The 20,328-nt window shown below is 45.2% G+C and overlaps 1 protein-coding gene across 4 annotated transcripts in view; it reads right to left on the bottom strand.

The window, feature by feature from the left end:
* The window catches only part of ANO6 (anoctamin 6), a 146,486-nt gene that overhangs the window by 14,598 nt on the left and 111,560 nt on the right, over positions 1 to 20,328 (bottom strand). For 3 of the 4 annotated variants that reach the window (XM_075065965.1, XM_075065959.1, XM_075065964.1), the window contains 6 exons: positions 18,674 to 18,751; positions 15,069 to 15,294; positions 14,060 to 14,229; positions 13,109 to 13,206; positions 8,530 to 8,660; positions 7,472 to 7,677 (listed from right to left, as the gene is read on the bottom strand). In XM_075065965.1, the coding sequence (XP_074922066.1) occupies positions 7,472 to 7,677; positions 8,530 to 8,660; positions 13,109 to 13,206; positions 14,060 to 14,229; positions 15,069 to 15,294; positions 18,674 to 18,751 (909 nt within the window). The remainder of the gene's footprint in view (positions 1 to 7,471; positions 7,678 to 8,529; positions 8,661 to 13,108; positions 13,207 to 14,059; positions 14,230 to 15,068; positions 15,295 to 18,673; positions 18,752 to 20,328) is intronic. The other variant, XM_075065956.1, reaches the window with a different exon arrangement.

The following is a 20,328-nucleotide window of genomic DNA, read 5'->3' as shown; positions in this document are numbered from 1 at the left end:
GGGGCAGACATGAGTCTGGTTAGAACCAGGTTGAGGTCCCAGGTTGGGGCAGGGCATCGTACTTGGGGGTATAGGCGTTCCAAGCCCTTGAGGAACCTAGAAACCATAGGGTGCGAGAACACGGAGTGGCCACTCTCCCCTGGGTGGAAGGTAGAGATGGCCGCCAAGTGTACCCTCAATGATGATACCGCTAGGCCCTGTTGTTTGAGAGACTAGAGTTAGTCCAAGATGGTGGGGATCGAGACCTCGGTGGGAGTAACATTCTGCGTTTCGCACCAGCAGGAGAAACGCTTCCACTTGGCCAGATATGTTGACCGAGTGAAAGGTTTCCTGCTACCCAGGAGTACTTGTTGTACTGAGGCAGAGCAGCGTAACTCTGACTGGCTTAACCACGCAGCAGCCATGCCGTGAGGTGAAGGGACTGCAGGTCTGGGTGGTGAAGTCTGCCATGGTCCTGAATTATGAGGTCTGGGTGAAGAAGCAGGGTAACTGGGTTGTCTATCGACAGGTTGAGCAACATGGTGTACCAGTGCTGCCTGGGCCACGCTGGAGCGATCATGATCAAGCGAGCCCCGTCCCTGCGGAGCATTAGCAGGACCTTGTGAACCAGCGGGAACGGTGGAAAGGCATAAAGCAGTTGGCTCGTCCACGGCATCAGGAAAGCATCCGAGATCGAGCCCGGGGAGAAGCCTTGGAAGGAGCAGAACATCTGGCATTTCCTATTCTCGCGGGAAGCGAAGAGGTCTATGCGGGGAAATCCCCACTTCCGGAAAACAGAATAAATAACGTCCGGACGAATCGACCACTTGTGAGACAGGAAGGATCTGCTGAGTCAATCCGCCAGAGTGTTCCAAACCCCTGAGAGAAAGGACGCTACCAGGTCTATCGAGTGGGCTATAAAAAAGACCCAGAGTTGGATGGCCTCCTGACAAAGGGAGGAGGACCGTGCCCCTCCCTGCTTGTTTATGTAATACATGGCCGTTGTGTTGTCTGTGAACACTGAGACACAATGGCCTTGCAAGTGCTGTTGAAACGCCTGGCACGCAAGGCGAACTGCTCTCAGCTCTCGGATATTGATGTGCAAGGCCAGCTCCTGAGATGACCAAAGGCCTTGAGTGCAAAGATGTCCAAGGTGAGCACCCCGTCGAGAGATGACGCGTCCGTCATCAGGGACATAGAAGGCTGGGGCGGATGGAACGGCATCCCTGCACACACCAGGGAAAGTGCCAGCCACCAGTTGAGGGAGCCTAGGATGCTTGGGGGAATGGTGACTATCATGTCTATGGCGTCTCTGCCCGGGTGGTATACCGAGTTGAGCCAAGATTGGAGGGGACGGAGGTGTAGCCTGGTGTGTTTGGTCATGAACGTGCAGGTAGCCATGTGACCCAAGAGACCGAGACAAGTGCGAGCCGAAGTTGTTGGGAAGTTCTGTAGGCTTTGGATAATTGTTACCATCGCCTGAAACTGAGCCGGTGGTAAGCAGGTTCTGGCGAGACTGGAGTCCAGGATGGCCCCAATGAAGTCTATCTTCTGTGTGGGAACCAGAGTGGATTTCTCTGTATTGATCATCAGGCCTAGACATATGAAAGGTCCTTGATGATGCCCACATGATGGGTGACTTGTGTCTCAGAGGTCCCTCGGATGAGCCAATCGTCCAGATACGGAAAGACGTGTATCCGGCAGTGGCGGAGGGAGGCAGTGACTATAGCCATGCACTTTGTGAATACTCTCGGGGCTGTAGAGAGGCCAAATGGTAGGACCGTAAACTGGAAATGCTGGCGGTTGTGGAGGATAAATGATGATGTGAAAATACGCGTCCTTCATGTCGAGGGTGGCATACCAGTCTCTGGGATCCAAGGATGGGATGATGGTCCCCAGGGATACCATGTGGAATTTCAACTTTATCATGAATTTGTTGAGTTCTCGCAGGTCTAGGATAGGTCTGAGACCTCCCTTCACCTTGGGGATCAGGAAATAGCGGAAGTAAGAACACCTTCCCCCTTTCGTCTTCTGGTACTTCCTCTATGGCTCCCATGGCAAGGAACATCCACACCTCTTGTAAGAGGAATTGCTCGTGAGAGGGGTCCCTGAAGAGGGATGAGGGTGGGGGTGGAAAGGGGGGGCAAAATAAACTGGAAGTGGTACCCAAGTTCCACCGTGTGTAGGATCCAACTATCTGAAGTTAGCTGCGACCACGCAGGGAGGAAAAAGGAGAGGCGGTTGGAAAAAGGACGGAAAGGATCCTGGAAAGTAACTGGTACGCTGACCTCGGGCGCACCTTCAAAAAAGTTTGGCTTTGGCCCTGTAGGTGGTTTGGAGGGACCCTGATTTTGGCCTCCTTGGGGTCCAGACTACCGTCTGCGATTGCCTCGGCCTCGCCTTCTGCCCAAGTCCTGTCTTGGTCTAGGTGGGGGATAAGAGCGGTGAGGCTGGGGACGGAAAGACCTGCGCTGAATCACAGGGGTGTGCATCCCGAGGGAGCGCATGATGACCCTGTTGTCCTTAAGGCTCTGCAGCCTGGGGTCAGTCTTTTCAGAGAATAGGCCTTGACCGTCAAAGGGCAGGTCCTGTATGGTGGTTTGTAACTCAGGTGGAAGGCCTGACACCTGAAGCCATGATATTCGCCTCATGGCGACACCTGAAGCCAGGGTCCTGGCTGCGGAGTCAGCTGCGTCCAGGACGGCCTGGAGAGAAGTTCTCACCACCTTCTTCCCTTCCTCCAAAAGGGCAGCAAACTCTGGGCGGGAGTCCTGGGGAATGAACTCCTTGAATTTCTCAACCGCCATCCAGGTGTTATAATTGTACCGGCTAAGCAGAGCTTGCTGGTTTGCCACCCTGAGCTGGAGGCCCCCAGTAGAGTATACTTTGCGGCCCAATAAGTCCATGAGCCTAGCCTCCTTTGATTTTGGAGCTGGAGCTTGCTGGCCATGACGTTCCCTTTCATTGACTGATTGCACGACAAGGGAGCAGGGTGCACATACAGGTACTCATATCCCTTAGAGGATACCATGTACTTCCGCTCAACTCCCCTGGCCGTGGGCGTAATAGACACTGGAGATTGCCAGATGGTATTGGCGTTTGCTTGGATCGTATGGATGAACAGCAAGGCCACTCTTGTGGGGGTGTCAACTGACAGGATATCCACCACTGGGTCCTCTATCTCTGGGACCTCCTCCACCTGAAGATTCATATTCAGGGCCACCCGCCTCAGGAGGTCCTGATGTGCCCGCAGGTCAATTGGAGGAGGGCCCGAGGAGGATGTCCTGGCCACCGCTTCATCTGGTGAGGACGAAGAGGAAAGGCCAGGGACAAGAGGGTCCTGCATGGGCTCCTGTTCTTGAGTAACGTCAGTCTCAGGTGGAACTTGAGACACTGCCAGCTGAATGAGAGCCTCCTCTGTACCCGCGGGAAAGGAGCGGCTGACCGTTGCCTACGGCACCTGGTGTTCCGATGGTGCGGAGCGGGATGGCACTGGAGGTGCACCTTGGGCTTGATGGTATGCCCAAGGTGTCCAGAATGACCACTGATGGGGTCCCTGTTCCTGGGCCTGGGTCTCCTGGAAGACACGGCCAGGCACATCTGAGTAATGGTTCTGTGCATAGGAAGCACTGTCCGCGTGAGATGACACATATGTGTGACAAGATGGCCAAGGAGGAGCTGAAAAACCCTGGGAAGGCTCTCCATCTCTAAATGACCTCTCCCTGTGTGGCACCGGAGAGCAGTACCGGGTGCCATACTGGTACTGGGAACGAGACCGGGACCTGCGACTGGAGCGGTGCCGGGAGGTCGACCGGGATCTGGAGGCTTGACGTCTGGAGCGGCTGCAAGAGGCACGGTGCTGGGAACGGTACCGGGAGCTGGATCGGTGCCGAGAGTATCAGGCCAGCTAACGGGACGCTGAGCGGTGCCGTGAGTGTGACCGGTTCCGAGATGGAGAGCGGTGCCGGGACTGCGAGCGGTGTCGGGATCGGGATTGGCGACGGGACCGAGAGCGCCGGTGGGACTGTGATCGTGATCAGTGCCTCTCGATGGTGCCGACAGAGGGTGGCCTCAGCAGGGCAGGCTTGCCTATTGATTGAACGACCCTCACCAGCAATGCCGGGGGTTGAGGCAGTGCGGACTCCGTCAGCGCGATCAGCTCCCTCGCTGTAGAAAAGGAGGGAATTGTGAGCTCAACCACGGCATGCGCCGGGGAGCTTTCAGGCACTGGACTCGACAGCCCTTGTGGGACCGGACTTGACGGTGCCAAGACTGTCGGTGCCATGGCAGGTGTCGGTGCCGGGCTATCCGGCTTAGGCGGGTGCTTCAACTGCGGTGCAGGTGACATGGAAGCCGCAGGAGTCTTATGCTTCTTAACCTGCGGGGAGAGGGAACGGTGCAGAGCAGATGACGGTGCCGGCGACGGTCGGTGCTATGGGGCCTTAGCAGTACCAGCTCAATCTGGTGCCAAAGAGACACTTCTGCCTGATGCAGACTGTCCAGCGCTCGGTGCCAAGGGCAGAGGAGTAAGAGCTGCCTCCATCAGGAACTGTTTCAGACGAAAGTCCCGCTCCCTCTTCGTCCTGGACTTTAAGGCCTTACAGATCCGGCACTTATCCGAGAGGTGGGATTCCCCAAGGCACTTAAGGCAAGAGTCGTGGGGATCTCCCATTGGCATCAGCCTGTGGCAGGTCGAGCACGGTTTGAAGCCAGGTGAACCGGGCATAGGCCCAGTACCAGGTGTGGAGAAGGGGCTAATCCCCGAACCCCTCTCAACTATATACACTAACTATAACAAAGAATGAATAAAACTAACTATAACTATAGAATTTATAACTATATACACGAGAATTAATAAAAGAACTACAAGTAGCTAGGGAGGTGGAGATCAGCTAAGCAGCGCTCCACTGTTCCAACAACCGACACGGGCCGTAAGAAGGAACTGAAGGGCCGTCGGGTCGGCAGGAGTATATATTCAGCGCCATGGCGGCGCCACTGTAGGGGGCAACCCAGCTGACCCACTGAGTGTTGCTAGGGTAAAAATCTTCTGACGAACATACACGGGGCACATGCATACCTAATTGGAATCGATATGAGCAAGCACTCGAAGAAGAACTAGGGGTTTTTAAAAGGCAGAAAAAAATCACGGACAATGTCTGCTTTCCTTCAAAATTTGTTGTGTTTTTTTTAATTGAAAAGCTGAAATTAGTCTGCCAAAACCTGAATATGGTTTAGGGTTTCAGAAGTGCGTGGCCAAATATTTGCTGTTTGCTGTGTTTAATTGTTTAAAGAAACAATACAAAAATTCTGCTTAAAAAAAATCCAAAACTTCTGAACCACCTCAGCTTGTGACCAAACACCTGAGCCCATCCAGTCAGAGATTTTTTCAAGTTTCTGATACTCTGCTGGCTTCCTTGACGCATATCTGTCTCCATAACTTTGCGTTCATTTAGGTTAGAACATAAGAACAGCCATACTGGGTCAAACCAAAGATCCATCCAGTCCAGTATCCTGTCTACCAACAATGGCCGAGGCCAAGTGCACCAGAGGGAGTAAACCTAACAGGTCATGATCAAATGATCTCTCTCCTGCTATCCATCTCCACCCTCTGAAAAACAGAGGCTAGAGATACCATTCCCCACAGGGCTGCAAACTCCAGCGGGGCCTGAGTTTCCTCCGATCAGCCTGGAGCTCACAGACCTGCCCCCTTACCACGCGGTTGTGAGTGAGGCGGAGCTCAGGGGCCCCGCCGGAGCCACACTGCCACTGTTGAGCGAAGCTCCTGGATGGGCTGAGGCTCCAGGAGAGGGGCGGAGATGGGGTCGGGTCAGGCTGGGACTGGGGAGTGAGCCTCAGCCATTCTCGTGGGGGCCCCTGCAGAGCCCGGGGCCTGGGGCAAATTGCCCCACTTGCCCCCCGCCCCCCAGGCGGCCCTGGCAGAGGGTTACACAAAACCTCCTTCAGAGAAACTCGCCACAAATTGCCCTCTTTCCAAACGGCTGATTGTTCACTCAATAGTAGAGAAGCCAAACTGCCCTCTGGGCAGATGATAGCACCATATGAAGTCAGAAGTGGCTATCTTTGCTAAGGACAGCTTGAGGCCTCAGTACTATTGAGAACAATGGAAGACGGTGGCCATTTTGAGAAGGACATTAACTGAGAACACTCTGTGGCTCAGTCCTGCTGAGGGGGGAAAAGGCAGCCATTTTGAAAGAGGGCAGTTGATGGAAATTTCTGAAGGATAAGATTATTTGTTAGCTTCTGCTGGAGAACAAACTCTTGTGTACTTCATAATGGCAAAAAAGACCATTACCTTTTTTCCAACATAGTCTATGTGTAAGATTTCAGTATGATTTAACTATATGAGACGTTTGAAGAGTCTGCACTTGATTAATAAGACCATAAAAAGATCTAAAACCAAGTACTAAATTTCATAAAGGACTCATTTTTTAAATTAACTTTAACTCAGACTGATCAATGGATTTACTTGCAATTCTCAGAAAATTCATTATACACTCAAAGGATAAGTGCTGTAATTTTGAGGCTACATTGTATTTTTCAAACCTAATAAAGCTGCTGAATCTCTGCTTTAAGTGCAAAACTACCTAGACGGGGAGGCACAACCATAATAAATACAATAATAATTAATAAAGTTTAATTACAACCTAATTTCTTCAAAATCCATGCAGTTACCTGCAAATTCATTCTGCATTCAGTGAGCATTGTAAGTTTAGGGAGGATATATTCTTCATACCTAACGGAAGGTTGGACACAGAATTTTCTCAAGGATGTCACATTGTGAAAAGTGAAACTTCTTGTATTTAGGCCTAGGGTTTTTGAGAACATGTAAATGACTTTGGAGCTCATTTTCAAAAGAGACTTAGGATGCTAGATATTTAGGCTCCTAAACGCCCATGTCACTTTTAAAAATGGGACTTAAGATCTAAGTTCCCTATAAGCTGAGTGGCCACAGGCTATCAAGGGCTGCACAGGTGGGGTGAGTTGCCTCTCCTCCTGCAGCAGTCCTGGGCCAGCTTGCACCCCAATCCCCTCATCCCAAGCCCCACCCCAGAGCCTCCTGCACCCTCAGTTGGAGACCTCACTTCCTGCACCCCAATCCTCTGCCCCAGCCCTGAGCCCCCTCCAACACCCCAAATCATTCACCCCTGGCCATACCCCAGAGCCCACACCCCTAGACGGAGCCCTCACCCCCAAACCCTCTGCCCCAGCCCTGAGCCCCTCCCACACTCTGAACACCTTGACCCCACCACCGCTACACATCACCTCTCTATTGGTGCACATAAACAAAATTAATTCCGCACATGGATGTAAAAAATTAGAGGGAACATTGCTTAAGATCCTAAATTACTTAGATGTTTTTGAAAATGTTACCTCTAGTCAGTCTGGCATGATACATATTAATATTTCACATCCTCACTTGACTAGAATATTTAGAGTATTCCATTTTTTATAATTCTCAGGTCATACTTACATTGGTCACCACAGCCAGAATTGCTACTCCTTGCATGATTGGCTGCCATGCTCCTATATCTTGTGCTTTCTGTGGCACCATGCGTCTGAACTGGGTTGTAATCTTCCAGGCGTCAACTCGTATTTCCAACAAATTATTAACAAGAGCCAGAAGAGGAGCCAGCGGGAATGATGCCACAAATAAAGTGACAAATCCAAACTGTATAACTACCAATGACAATGTGAGATACGTTGGTGATGCCTTAACTCCAGTGTGTATATATTTACCCACACCATGACAAAGACAGGAATGCATGTTTTAATGATTAATCAGAGACTTTCTCTCTCTCAAATAGCAGACCTTGTGTGAACATACATGCAGAAAAGTACAATAAACCCCTGAAAGATAGTGAGGCCTACCAAGAACGAACAATAGACTGTAAAAGTATGTAAGGTGCATACTTGCACAAAAAAGCCATAACTCATACATATGAACTGTTCTGAATATTTAAACATCTGCTTCTTTTATATGTCTTCTTATCTTTCAGGCATGTAAATTTATTTATTAATCCAGCACTAGGCTGAAAAGCCTCAATTAAGAATCACATTATTTGGTGTTTGTGTGCTGAAATATGTATGATTACAATTACATTAAAGTATGGTTGGTTGCAAATAAATTAAAGTTTTGAAAGCTTCCAAAAAGCAAAAACTTGAAAGCTGCTGTAAATCTACAGTAAACTGGTACAGGAATGTGATGCTGCAGTGCTGGAGTTGAAGATGACAGTCTTCTGGCCTCTGACTTGCGGATAGGGTAATAGATGAAGAGGCAACAGACGTAGTCATACAATCCCTAGCTACTGAAGCCATATTGTCTTTGGCTGTAAACTGGATTGTCATTTATTTGATTTAGACTAATAATTTTTTTTTACTTTTATTCATTTTGCACAAGCTTTAATCTCTATAACATGTTTACACTATCTATACAATCATCAGACATTATTCATCTGAAGAGTTTTAAAAAAAAACGCCTTTGACTTCTGAAAATATTTCATATGAATCAGAATTGCACTGCTGACTTACCCATTTCCAGATACTCATAAAACAATCCAAGTTTTCCAACGGGTTGCAGATGGTAGTCCTGCTCCCAGCGGGGAATAGTCTTTTCTGATCTGGCAGCTGAGCGACATCTTCCAATTAGATTCTTAACCCAGCTATCAGTCAGGAGAGAAATGATGATTCACATTGTTAGTCTACTCTGCCAAAGGCTGAGCTATTGCAAAGATCTTGCTCTGGTGGAATAGTCAAGTTTGAAAATTCATTTTTGATCATAACTGAACTACCAAAACTCCTTAATACAAACAATGAGTCTGTGATTCGCTATTATCTTGTACCTTGGGCAGTCATTTACAGTAATGCAAAGTGGGTGTACAACACTACCATTCTGATCTGTTAGCATTTCACAACCACTTTGCACTAGTGTAACAGACAGCATCAGATGAAAAGGCAACAGAGAACCAGGCCCAATATGTTCCTCAGACTGCACAGTTTTTAATCCCTCCCCACGGAAAGCTCTTGGTCTGAAATGCGAGCACCAGAATTTAGGAAAATTGATGATGTAGTTATAACTATTTGTCATAAACAGATTGTTAAGGGTTGGTGTCTCTTCTACCTGTAAAGGGTTAACAAACAGGGAACCAACACCTGCCAGAAGACCAATCAGGAGACAAGATACTTTTAAATTTGGGTGGAGGGAAGCTGTGTGTGTGGTTCTTTGTCCGTTGTGTTCTTCTCTCGGGGATCTGAGAGAGACCAGACATTACTACAGGCTCTCTAAGTTTCTGTTCAAATAGTAAGTAAAAACAGCTGGTTTAGGCTTTTTGTTTGTTTTACTCTATTGCAATTGTGGATCTGGCTGGTTACTTTTATATGTGTAGTTGCTGGGAATATTTGATTTGTATTGGTACTGGGGGAAAAAGTTTCTTTCTGCGTCTGTAAGCTATAGGACCCTGTATATTACATCTTGAAGTTACAGAGATAATTTTAACTCCTTTTTAAAAGATTCTTTTTAGAACCTGATTGATTTTTCTGGTTAGGCGAGGAACGAAGGGGAGGGGTCTTGGTTAGATTATCGGAGCATGGATCTGTACTCTCAGGGAAGAGGAAGGGGGAGGAGAAAAACATGCTCGGTGGTTTCATGAGTTTGAAGCACAGGATCTTCTAGGGAACCCAGGGAGGGGAAGCCTAGGAGTGGCACTAGTGAGGGAAAGAGTTACTTTCCTGTGTTAAAGATCCAGGGGATCTGGTCTTGGGGGCCCAGGAGTTTGGGAGACCAGAGTTTATCAAACACTCAGAGTTTTGATTGGTGGCAGCATATCAGATCTAAGCTGGTAATTAAGCTTAGAGGAATTCATGCAGGTACCCAAATTTTGGACGCTAAGGTTCAGATTTGGGAATTATACCTTATGACACTATTTCTATCTGTTACCTTAGAATAAGGAGCGGCAGCAGATGAGCTTTTAAGAAAAAAAAAAAGAGGGGTATTGTTTGCACATAAATGTTCTTCATAAGAAGGGAAGAGAAAATTTCCATTTGTAATAAGAGAAATGCAAAACGAGATATCAGCCAAATGCTTTTAAAGATTTGCATGAGGCATCACAGTTTTACAAAAGATGTGTTTTTCCTTAAAATATACAGGAAGGATTGCTTTTTCAATAGTGTTCCAAATTTCCCATCAATCCACCTTCTAATGTATCCCTCACTGTGGTATCTGGGCTTAAAGTAGTCCTTAAATATATCCTGAAAAACAGAGACTGAATCTGAAACCGTTTAATATCAAGTAAAATGTGACACTCTTCCTTTATACATTATTCTTTCTCCTTTCTCATCTTACAATTTTTGGCCTAATCATTGCAAATAGGAGTTCAATGGAAGCAAGATTTGGGCCTTTTCTCTTTTCCTCCATTTCTAAATCTCCTTTACCCATATTTGTGTTTTAGGTCACTCCCTATTTCCAATCCCCTTCTCCACATTTTCTTCCTGGTCATCTCCTCTTATACTTCCCTCCTGCCCACCAGCCACCTGTTATCAAGGCCCCAAATCTACACTCCCTAATAAGGTTGTCAATATTCTTAATGTTATCTTGTTTAAAGCAGCTTTATTTGTCACACAGCATGCTCCCTGTCTCCTAATCTTTCTCCTTCATTGCCTTCAATCCATGTATTGTTGTAGCCAGTGTGTATTGCTTGTGTCTGATTTAGATTGCAAGATGTTTGTGTCTGGAATCATTTGTTTTCTGTATTTGTATAGCCTTGTGCATTCTATCAGTGCTCAATAAATAATAAAAGTCCCTGATGCATATCCAACTCACTGCATACTCCACTTGCTCCTCTGAATCACCGTATGTAGACACATTTTAATCTTCACAATTCAACTTTTCTCATCCTAAAGCAACAGTAATGCCTGTTACATTACTGTTGCAATGATTAAAAATGTCAGAATTGGGTGGATCTAGTTCTTTAAGTGCAAGCAATACCAGGCCATGTTAAGAATTGATCTGGGAAGGAAGCATGAACCTAGGACTTGACTACTGGCTGAAAGTGGTGATACATCATGTGTGGTGATGGATAGGCATAAGAAATGGGAAGAACAGATAACTGGCTAAGCAAACTGGGACAATCACTGGCAAAAATGAAACCAACTAGCACAATGAGACTTATTGGCTGTCAGCCTGAAGAAGGAAAAACTGACTCCTGTGGCAATTTTTTTTAATCTACCGATGTAAATACACAAAATCAGGCCTGTTGATTCTAAGGGACAGATTCTGCTTGTATCTGCAACAGGGTACACTTGAAGTAACTCTCCTGAAGGCAGTGGAGTTACTTTGGGTTAACATTAGTGTAAATGGAAACAGGATCTGACCCTAGTTTCTAGGACTCCCACCTCCAATTTTCAAGATACAGTCAAACCTCGCAATAACGCGCCTTGCCATAACGCGATATCGCATATAACGCGATCATAAGTTGGCTCCTCTTCAAGGCCTAATATCAGTGGTCCCCAACACCATGGCGCCCGCCAGGACATTGATGTGCCCCTGCCTAGTGCCCAGCATGAGAGAGAAGCTGCGGCCTCGCGCCTGCCAGGGACAGATAGCACCAGTGCCCAGAGCCTCGGAGTTCTCTGTCCCCGGGAGGCGCAGGGCCGCGGCTTCTCTCCCCTGCTGGGCACTAGGCACTAGGGGCACTAGGCACTAGACGGTGCACATCAATGCACCACGTGGGGGACCACTGACTTAAACTGACCGGCTTGAAACCCCACTATACCGCGACCCCGCATTTATCGCAATGGAATTTTTTGGACCCCAAACATTGCATTATAGTGGGGTTTCACTGTAATTGTTATTATTGACAATTGTGCATACTTGATCGGTGAAGAAATGTCATAAATTTCCATTACAACTCCATCAGATACATATTTAAATGAGTTTGTGCTGGTTCCCTCTCTTCGCCACCTCCCTTCGCCATACCTTTTCCAGCTTTCTGTACTTAGATCATTCCCTGTCTCCTGAAGAGGGCCAGGGTGAGTGCAAAGATGTTTCATGCCCTAGGTGAAACTTCCACCTTGTGCCCCCCACCCTGAGATGCTCCCCCCGTGGCAGCTCCCCCCCTCTGCCCTGAGGCGCCCCCCTGTGGCAACTCCCCACCCCCTCGGCCGCCCTGAGGCACCCCGCCCATGGCAACTCCCCCCCTCCGCCCTGAGGCGCCCACCCCGCAGCAGCTCCCTCCGGCCCAGGGAGCCGTGCGGCAGCTCCTTGCCCCAGCTCACCTCTGCTCCACCTCCTTCCCGTGCTCGGGGAGGAGGCGGAGCAGAGGTGAGCTGGGGCGGGGAGCGGTTCACCTGCGTGCTGCGCCCCGCCTTACTTGCTGCAGATGGCCCTCTCCTTGCCCCCTTACCCCAGGTCACTCCACCTAAATGCCAACGATGACTGGGGCGGCCGCAGATCCAGCCGTCGCAGTCGCTGCCAAAGGACCTGAAATGCTGCCCCCCAAATGCTAGTGCCCTAGCGACCGCCTAGGTCACCTAATGGGTTGCACCAACCCTGACGAGGGCAATATTATTTAATAACTTTGTGTAAGTTACACAGAAGAGATGCAGCCTCTGGTTTTACTGTATCATTTACATTCAACATTACCCTTTGGGAATGTCTGTCATATGAACAGAGCTGTGAATGTCAAAATACAACTACAAAAATATATTTAAAAAACTAAAATAGCATTTTAAATACTTGTTCTGTGGAAAGTCTGACACAGAACAGTAAATACTAAATCGCGGTATGCCATTTAAAGCAATAATAAGGTGAAAATTGTCAGAGTAGCCTCCAGTTTTGGTTGCCTCAGTTTTGGGCACTCAACTTGAACTGAACTCAGTGGGAACTGGGGATTGATAGAACCTTTGAAAAATCAGGCCCCAAGGCGTTTCAAGCTGGGCACCCAAAAATGGCACCCAAGTTGGAAAATGTTGGTCTTGTTCTCCAGGTGCCTGAGCATATGCTGCTATTGAAATCTAAATGCCCACTTACTTCAAACAGAAGCAGGGCCTCAGCCATCAAATATTTGACTTTTTTGTTGCATTAGGTCACTTTTAAAAAACATTAGGTACTTACGGAAGAAGAACTTCTTGAATGTTATTCCAAATTGCTTTACCTCCCATTATTATTGTTAGCTGCGTTGTAAGTTCAAGGAGACAGCCACCAGGATCACACTAAAGGTTGAAAGAGGTACGAAAAACGCTGCATAATTCTTCAGGCAAGATTAAAGTGTTTTAAATAAAATATATACTAAAATTTTAAAAATTACATTATTTTAACCTTAAAAATAATCCCAGAAGACAAATGAGACAAATCCCTTTGATAACTTAGACAAAAGGCCCAACAGACCAAATCTGACATTGCTATAAATGGGCAGGATACCAGTGAAGTCAATGGAACAATAGCCCAGATCATACAGCCTTTCTGTGTTGCACTGTCCTTACAAGAAGATCACTCTAGTGGAGGGGGATCCACGGATGGTGGAGAGCTGGTGCAGAGGATGTTATACCACCCTCTATCTGCTGCTGATACAGGTGTTCACGGGAAAGTGAGTGTGGCTGGGTCTTTGGTAGGCCACAGTGGTTCCTTGTGAGTCAATGACAACCTAAGTCACTTTAAGAAACCTTGAAGCTACTCTAAATTATGCTAAGGGGCCGACCCAGCACACAGTTGGCCTAGAACTGGGGAAGTGAAAAGGCTACCATTGAACTCCCCTTCTGTGCTGTACACTGCTTGGCAATAGCTGAAGATCTAGAGCTTGTCTACACTCAAAATGCTACAATGGTTCTCCTGTTGGTGCAGGTAATCTGTCTCTTTGAGAGGCAGTAGCTAGGTTAATAGAAGAATTCTTCTGTTGATCTAGCGCTGTCTACACCGGGTATTAGACCAGAATAATGACATTGTTCAGAGGTGCAGATTTTTCACACCCCTGAGGACCATAGCTGGAATTGACCTAACTTTTTAGTGTAGGTCAGGCCCTAGGCTAACATCTTACACTATAATGAATACACTATAGTGGATTCTTACCTCTTCATTTCTGTATTTTCCTAACCAATAAACTGGGTCCCCAGGGTATCCTACAAATTTACCCTTAAAGAATGCAATGTAGAAACATGAAGAATAATAGTTGACAAACTGGAATAAGAACATCTTCATGGTCAGACTGTTTTCATAATCAGTCTGCGTCCTTGGTAGTTCTGTAGTTTAAAAAAAAACACACCAAAAAACAAAAAGGAAAAGAAAATTAATATTTGAACAGCTTTAGTACCTCCGTCAAAAAATGTGCATGTGCCTTGCACGCTTGAATACAATTTACAGCACAATTTAGATTGTTTAGGTTCCCTAATACAATGTACCCATTATGTTAATTATAAGACTATTGTAAAGAGGAAAGAATTTGTTCTTTGACGCTAAAAGAAAAAGAGCAGCACAATTCTCTATTGCTTTCATAGAAAGAGAAAATCCTCGCAGACTCAACAAATAACAAACATAACACTTTGACCTGACGGAAATACACCATATTAAAATACCACTACTTTACACATCTAAAGTAGAACAGCTACTTTAATGTAGATGGCCTGGATGGAAAGAATAGTAATATTTGTGAATGGTTATCTGTTTAATAACGAGAGAAAATCATCTAGCATTGGACCAGTGACCATATTCTATTTATTTACAAAAAAGGAGCTGTTCCCTCCATAAACAATAGCTAATGTACTTGAATGTGTTATGCGGTACTGATCTGTTTTCATAAAGCCTGGGTATTATAGAAATCTTCCTAGCTTTGTCTATTTCACAAATACAAAGCTGTAAACAATTGATCTTTCATGCTGGCTATACAAGGATTTCTTAGGCAAGGAGTAAAATATATTTCTTTGATGAAAGTGAAAAGCTGTATTTGAAAAATTCTAGAAGTCATTGCATGCTATAGAGGAAAAATTCTGAAATACTTGGTGTAGATATTCATTTACTGGGGTCCTTATTATAAGAATGATGTTGTTTTCTGTTACAGTTCCTAGCTAAAGCATAAACTTACCAAAGTCAGTAATCATGATTGCCACTTTTTCATAGATGATGTTCAGAATCATGATGATTATAAAACTGATGATTGAAGCAGTTACTGAAGTGGCTGCCTGGGGAGTCAGGTACTTCTGAATTGCTTCTGTTCCATTAATGTGCCGTGGCAGCTTTGCAGAAAACACAAGGAAAACTGAGAGTCTGTAGATGATGATGCCAATAACTGAAGCAACGATCAAAAGAACCTGAAAATAGAATACAATATATATATATTGGTGTAAAATCATATTGGGAAAAACAGTGGTTTGAAATATATATTACAAAGGGCAAAGTGAAACTAATTGGAACCCTCTTTCTCCCCATCCCGTAATATGAGGGCAAGGGGATGCTCTGAGAAGATAAAGCACAGTAAATTAAGAACCCATAAAAGAGAGGACTACTTTGTGTAGCATACGGTCAACCTGTGGAAAAAAAGATGGATAATTTTATGATAGATAATGTTTGTAGCTATACAAGCTAAGATAAGGAGAAAGGTATTTAGATCTCATGCTTTGGGGCATATGATGGTCACTTTCTTGGGTTAGAAAAGAATCTTCTCTTCCCAACACCCCATGTATGGCACTGCACAATTGGCAGGATGCATTCTGGAGGAAAAACACTGTATATGAACCAGGTATTGTTGTTGTGGATTGTAGCCAAAAAAAAGCAACTGCCCCTCAAGAGAAACAGGCACACTTTAATTAGGGCTGTCAATTAATCGCAGTTAACTCACGCGATTACCTCAAAAAATTAATCGCGATTAATTGCGCTGTTAAACAATAGAATACCAATTGAAATTTATTAAATATTTTTGGATGTTTTTGTACATTTTCAAATATAATTGATTTTAATTACAACACAGAATACAAAAAGTGTACAGTGCTCACTTTGTACTATTTTTTATTATAATTTTTACAGTGCAAATATTTGTAAACAAAAGAAGTAGTGTTTTTCAATTCATCTCATACAATTACTGAAATGCAATCTCTTTATCATGAAAGTGCAACCTACAAATGTAGTTTTTTTGGTTACATAACTGCACTCAAAAACAAAACAATGTAAAACTTTAGTCTACAAGTCCACTCAGTGCTACTTCTTGTTCAGCCAATCGCGAAGAAATACAAATTTGTTTACATTTATGGGAGATAATGCTGCCCACTTCTTAATTACAATGCATCTGAAAGTGAGCACAGGTTTTCACATGGCACTGTTGTAGCCAGTGTCGCAAGATATTTATGTGCCAGATGCACTAAAGACTCATATGCCTCTTCATGTTTCGGCCATCATTCCAGAGGACATGCTTCCATGCCGATGACGCTTGTTAAAAAAAAATGCATTAATTACATTTGTCCAATCTCCTTATCATGAAAGATGAACTTAAAAATGTAGAATTATGTACAAAAAAAACTGCATTAAAAATAAAACAACGTAAAATGTAGAGCCTACAAGTCCTTTCAGTCCTACTTCTTGTTCAGCCAATCACTCAGATGAACAAGTTTGTTTACATTTCCAGAAGATAATGCTGCCTTCTTCTTGTTTACAATGTCACTTGAATGTGAGAACAGGCGTTCTCCCTTAGGGGAGAATTGTATGTCTCCTGCTCTGTGTTTTACCTGCATTCTACCATATATTTCATGTTATAGCAGTCTCGAATGATGACCCAGCATGTTGTTTCTTTTAAGAACACTGTCACTGCAGATTTGACAAAACGCAAAGAAGGTGAGCTTTCTAAAATCTGAGAGGTACGAGGTGTGGAACATGCTTTTAGAAGTCTTAAAAGAGCAACACTCTGACTTGGAAACTACAGAACCCAACAACCAAAAAAGAAAATCAACCTTCTGCTGGTGGCATCTGACTCAGATAATGAAAATGAACACGTGTTGGTGTGCACTGCTTTGGATCGTTATTGAGCAGAACCCATCGTTAGCATGGACACATGTCCTGTGGAATGGTGGTTGAAGCATCAAGGGACATATGAATCTTTAGCACATCTAGCATGTAAATATCTTGTGATGCTGGCTACAACAGTGCCATGAGAATGCCTATTCCCACTTTCAGGTGACATTGTAAACCAGAAGCAGGCAGCATTATCTTCTGGAAATGTAAACAAACTTGTTCATCTGAGCGATTGGCTGAACAAGAAGTAGGACTGAGTGGACTTGTAGGCTCTAAATTTTACATTGTTTTATTTTTTAATGCAGGTTTTTTTTGTACATAATTCTACATTTTTAAGTTCATCGTTCATGATAAAGAGATTGGATAACTGTACTTTTATTAGGTGAATTGAAAAATACAATTTCTTTTGTTTTTTACAGTGCAAATATTTGCAATAAAAAATAAATATAAAGTGAGCACTGTACACTTTATATTCTGTGTTGTAATTGAAATCAATACATTTGAAAATGTAGAAAACCTTGAAAATATGTAAATAAATGGCATTCTATTGTTTAACAGTGCAATTAATCATGATTAATTTTTTTAATCTCTTGACCGCCCTAATTTTAATCAGTCATATCATCTGCATTGGTTGAAATAATACTTTTATGTTCAATATTCTCTTTTCCCTTGTTTTTTGTCATATCTGCTTCTTTCCCCATTTTCATTTCTTATTAGCTATCTAGTTTTTATTCAGATTGTAAGTTCTTCCGAGCAGCGAGTTTCTCTTCTTATACGTCTGTAAAGTGACATTTATCCCCTGACCGCCCCCCCACCATAGACACAATACCATAGTAATAAACCAAATCATAACACGTTACAAGATTCTCTTAGCATTCTGAACCCCAACCGGCCAGTTAGTTATTTTCCTCGCTGTGCTCGAGACATGAAAACCCAGAGCACAGCCTCTTCCCTGCTGGACAGCCAGCATTCTGTACAGTCCCTGTGTTCCAGCTTCATTTCCCATCACTGATGATGGTTTTCCGGCTACAGGATGTTGTACAGGCTCTGGGAGCATGCAATATATTAGAGCCCTCAGCTTTTAGAGATGGCTTTTCTGGGCCGGCCCACCATGTTACATATTGTTTCATGGATGGCTGGACTTCCTTTAATTTTTAGTTTTAATTAAAGTAGCAAGATTGGGAAAATCAAAGAGCTCCCAGCTTTGCTCTTTTAAGTGAAACGAAAAAGCTGAAAGAGACCCAGTCGTCCATGACACGCTATTGAACTGAATGGCTGGAACAACAATGAAAGAAACTGGGAAGAAGGGAGGGGAAGTGCAACCAGGTCCGTCCCCAAGGTAATCCTCTGTTCCACTTACCAGCAAAACATGTATCTGAAAATGCTGATGGAGGAAACAGTGGACCATATTTTCAAACATAGCCCACAAGTTGTAGCCACAAAAAATGCATAAGTATAAACTTATATGCACGAATATCTTTTCTGAATATTCAAATGTATGGTTGGTGTATGCAATTATGTGTTTGGGCATGTGTGCAAATGATTTTTGGGTGAAACTTAAACATCCATATTTGAAAATTCAGACCAGCCTGCCACTTTATTGACTCATATATAGTTTAGTTTTTCATGAAGCTATTATTTGTCAAGAGAAGTACATTATATTAAAGAATAAGATCAATAGAATTTTACCCAGAATAAGACTGCACTTATACCGAAGGTCATCCGTACACACTTTCCACAGGCAGTGTATGGCACGTGTTCTTCTTGCTGGAAAGAGAGTTGATTTAGAAGGGGATTAATCATACATCTGCTCTTCTTTTAAATATATTTTTCATGTGATCTGTTAAGCACTTTGATACATTTAGGGCACAAGAATGGGAATCAGGATCCTAGTTTCTATTCCCAGACCTGTCCCCCTGGCAATTCATGTGGGCCCACGCTTAAAAAAAAAAAAGAAGTGTCCACTGATTTTGGGTGGTTCAGTTTTTGGGTGCCCAATCTGAGAAACGTGGGACCTGATTTTCAGAAGTGCTAAGCACTCACTGCTCACATCAGCTGGATTAGTGGGTGCTTAGCACTTCTGAAAGTCAGGTCCTTATGTACCTGAGATTTGGCACCCAAAAACTGTCACCCAAAATTAGTAGACACTTTGAAAATTTGGCCTCAGCCTCTTTGTCTCTCAGTTTACTGCCCTCTAAAATGGAGTTGATGCCTACCTCACCCAGGTGTGATGGGGCTTCACTGATGTTTTAAAAAATCTTTGAGACACTCAGATGAAAGGTCTATATAATGGCAAAAATATTATTTTTTAGCCAGATCTTCTCTATCTAAAAATACCTTAAGAATTGTTTAGAATTATCCTTGTGCAGTAAAAATAATGTAAATTTTATAAGCTGTGTGACAGACCCAGACCAGTGGGGTATAGGAGTCTGGTCCTATTGGCAGCCAGGAAGTCCTTCCAAAGGACCTCCCCCAAGCCTAAGGAGAGGATCCACAGGTCTCTGACACCAAATGATTTCGTGGGACAATTAATGAAAAAACAGGATCGGGAGTGAGGTCATAGGGCTAAACAGAGGGAACCTGATGGGGACACTGAGCAGAGAACCCTAGACAACGCCCACTGCTCCTCAAAAGCGTCAAGGGAGCCAGTGGACGCCGCCCAGAGGAACTCTGCCCGGATGCGTGAACAGACAGAGGAGCAGAAACAGGCCCCACAGTCGCAGGAAATCCTGTTGGCCAACCTCCTCTCCCTGGTTTTGTAGATGGCTAGTTTGGCCAGGGCCAAGAGGAGGCTGATAAGGAGATCCTGCGACTTTGTGGGGCCACGGATGGGGAGTGCGTAGATAAAAAGGTGAGGGGAAAAGTGCAACCAGAAACGCAAGAAAGATATTCAGGAGGAGCCAGAACAGGGGCTGCAACCGGCACTCCAAGTAATATGTGCGCCAAGGTCTCCTCTCGCACAGAAAGGGCAGGTGTTGCGGCAGGGTGAACCGCGCCAAGTACACGCCGTGCTCACGGCCCCACGAAGGAGCCGCCAACTGACATCCCCAGGGGGCGCGGGACCAGGCAAGTACAAGCTGGCCCACCGGGGCTTCTCACCCTCGAGAGGTGGCAGGAGGTCCGCCATTTGGTATCGGGCGGATGCGAGGGTGAGGTAGTGAAGGGTGTGAGCACAAATGGTTACGGATGTTTCCGTGCGCGGTCTGGAACCAGTGAAAGGGTGAGGGGGCCGATTGGGGTCCATGGGCAGGACCCTATAAAAATGTCCACGGGCCCGGGTGGAGGGTGGGGCGGGCGTGCCCTCTCGAGGACCCGGTCGAGGTAAGCCCGAGCAGCAGGCAGCA

Source organism: Chelonoidis abingdonii, chromosome 1 (genome assembly GCF_003597395.2).
Source record: "Chelonoidis abingdonii isolate Lonesome George chromosome 1, CheloAbing_2.0, whole genome shotgun sequence".
NCBI classification, from domain to species: domain Eukaryota; kingdom Metazoa; phylum Chordata; order Testudines; family Testudinidae; genus Chelonoidis; species Chelonoidis abingdonii.
The sequence above is the reverse complement of the archived record's forward strand: the minus strand, read 5'-3'. Positions and strand labels throughout refer to the sequence as shown.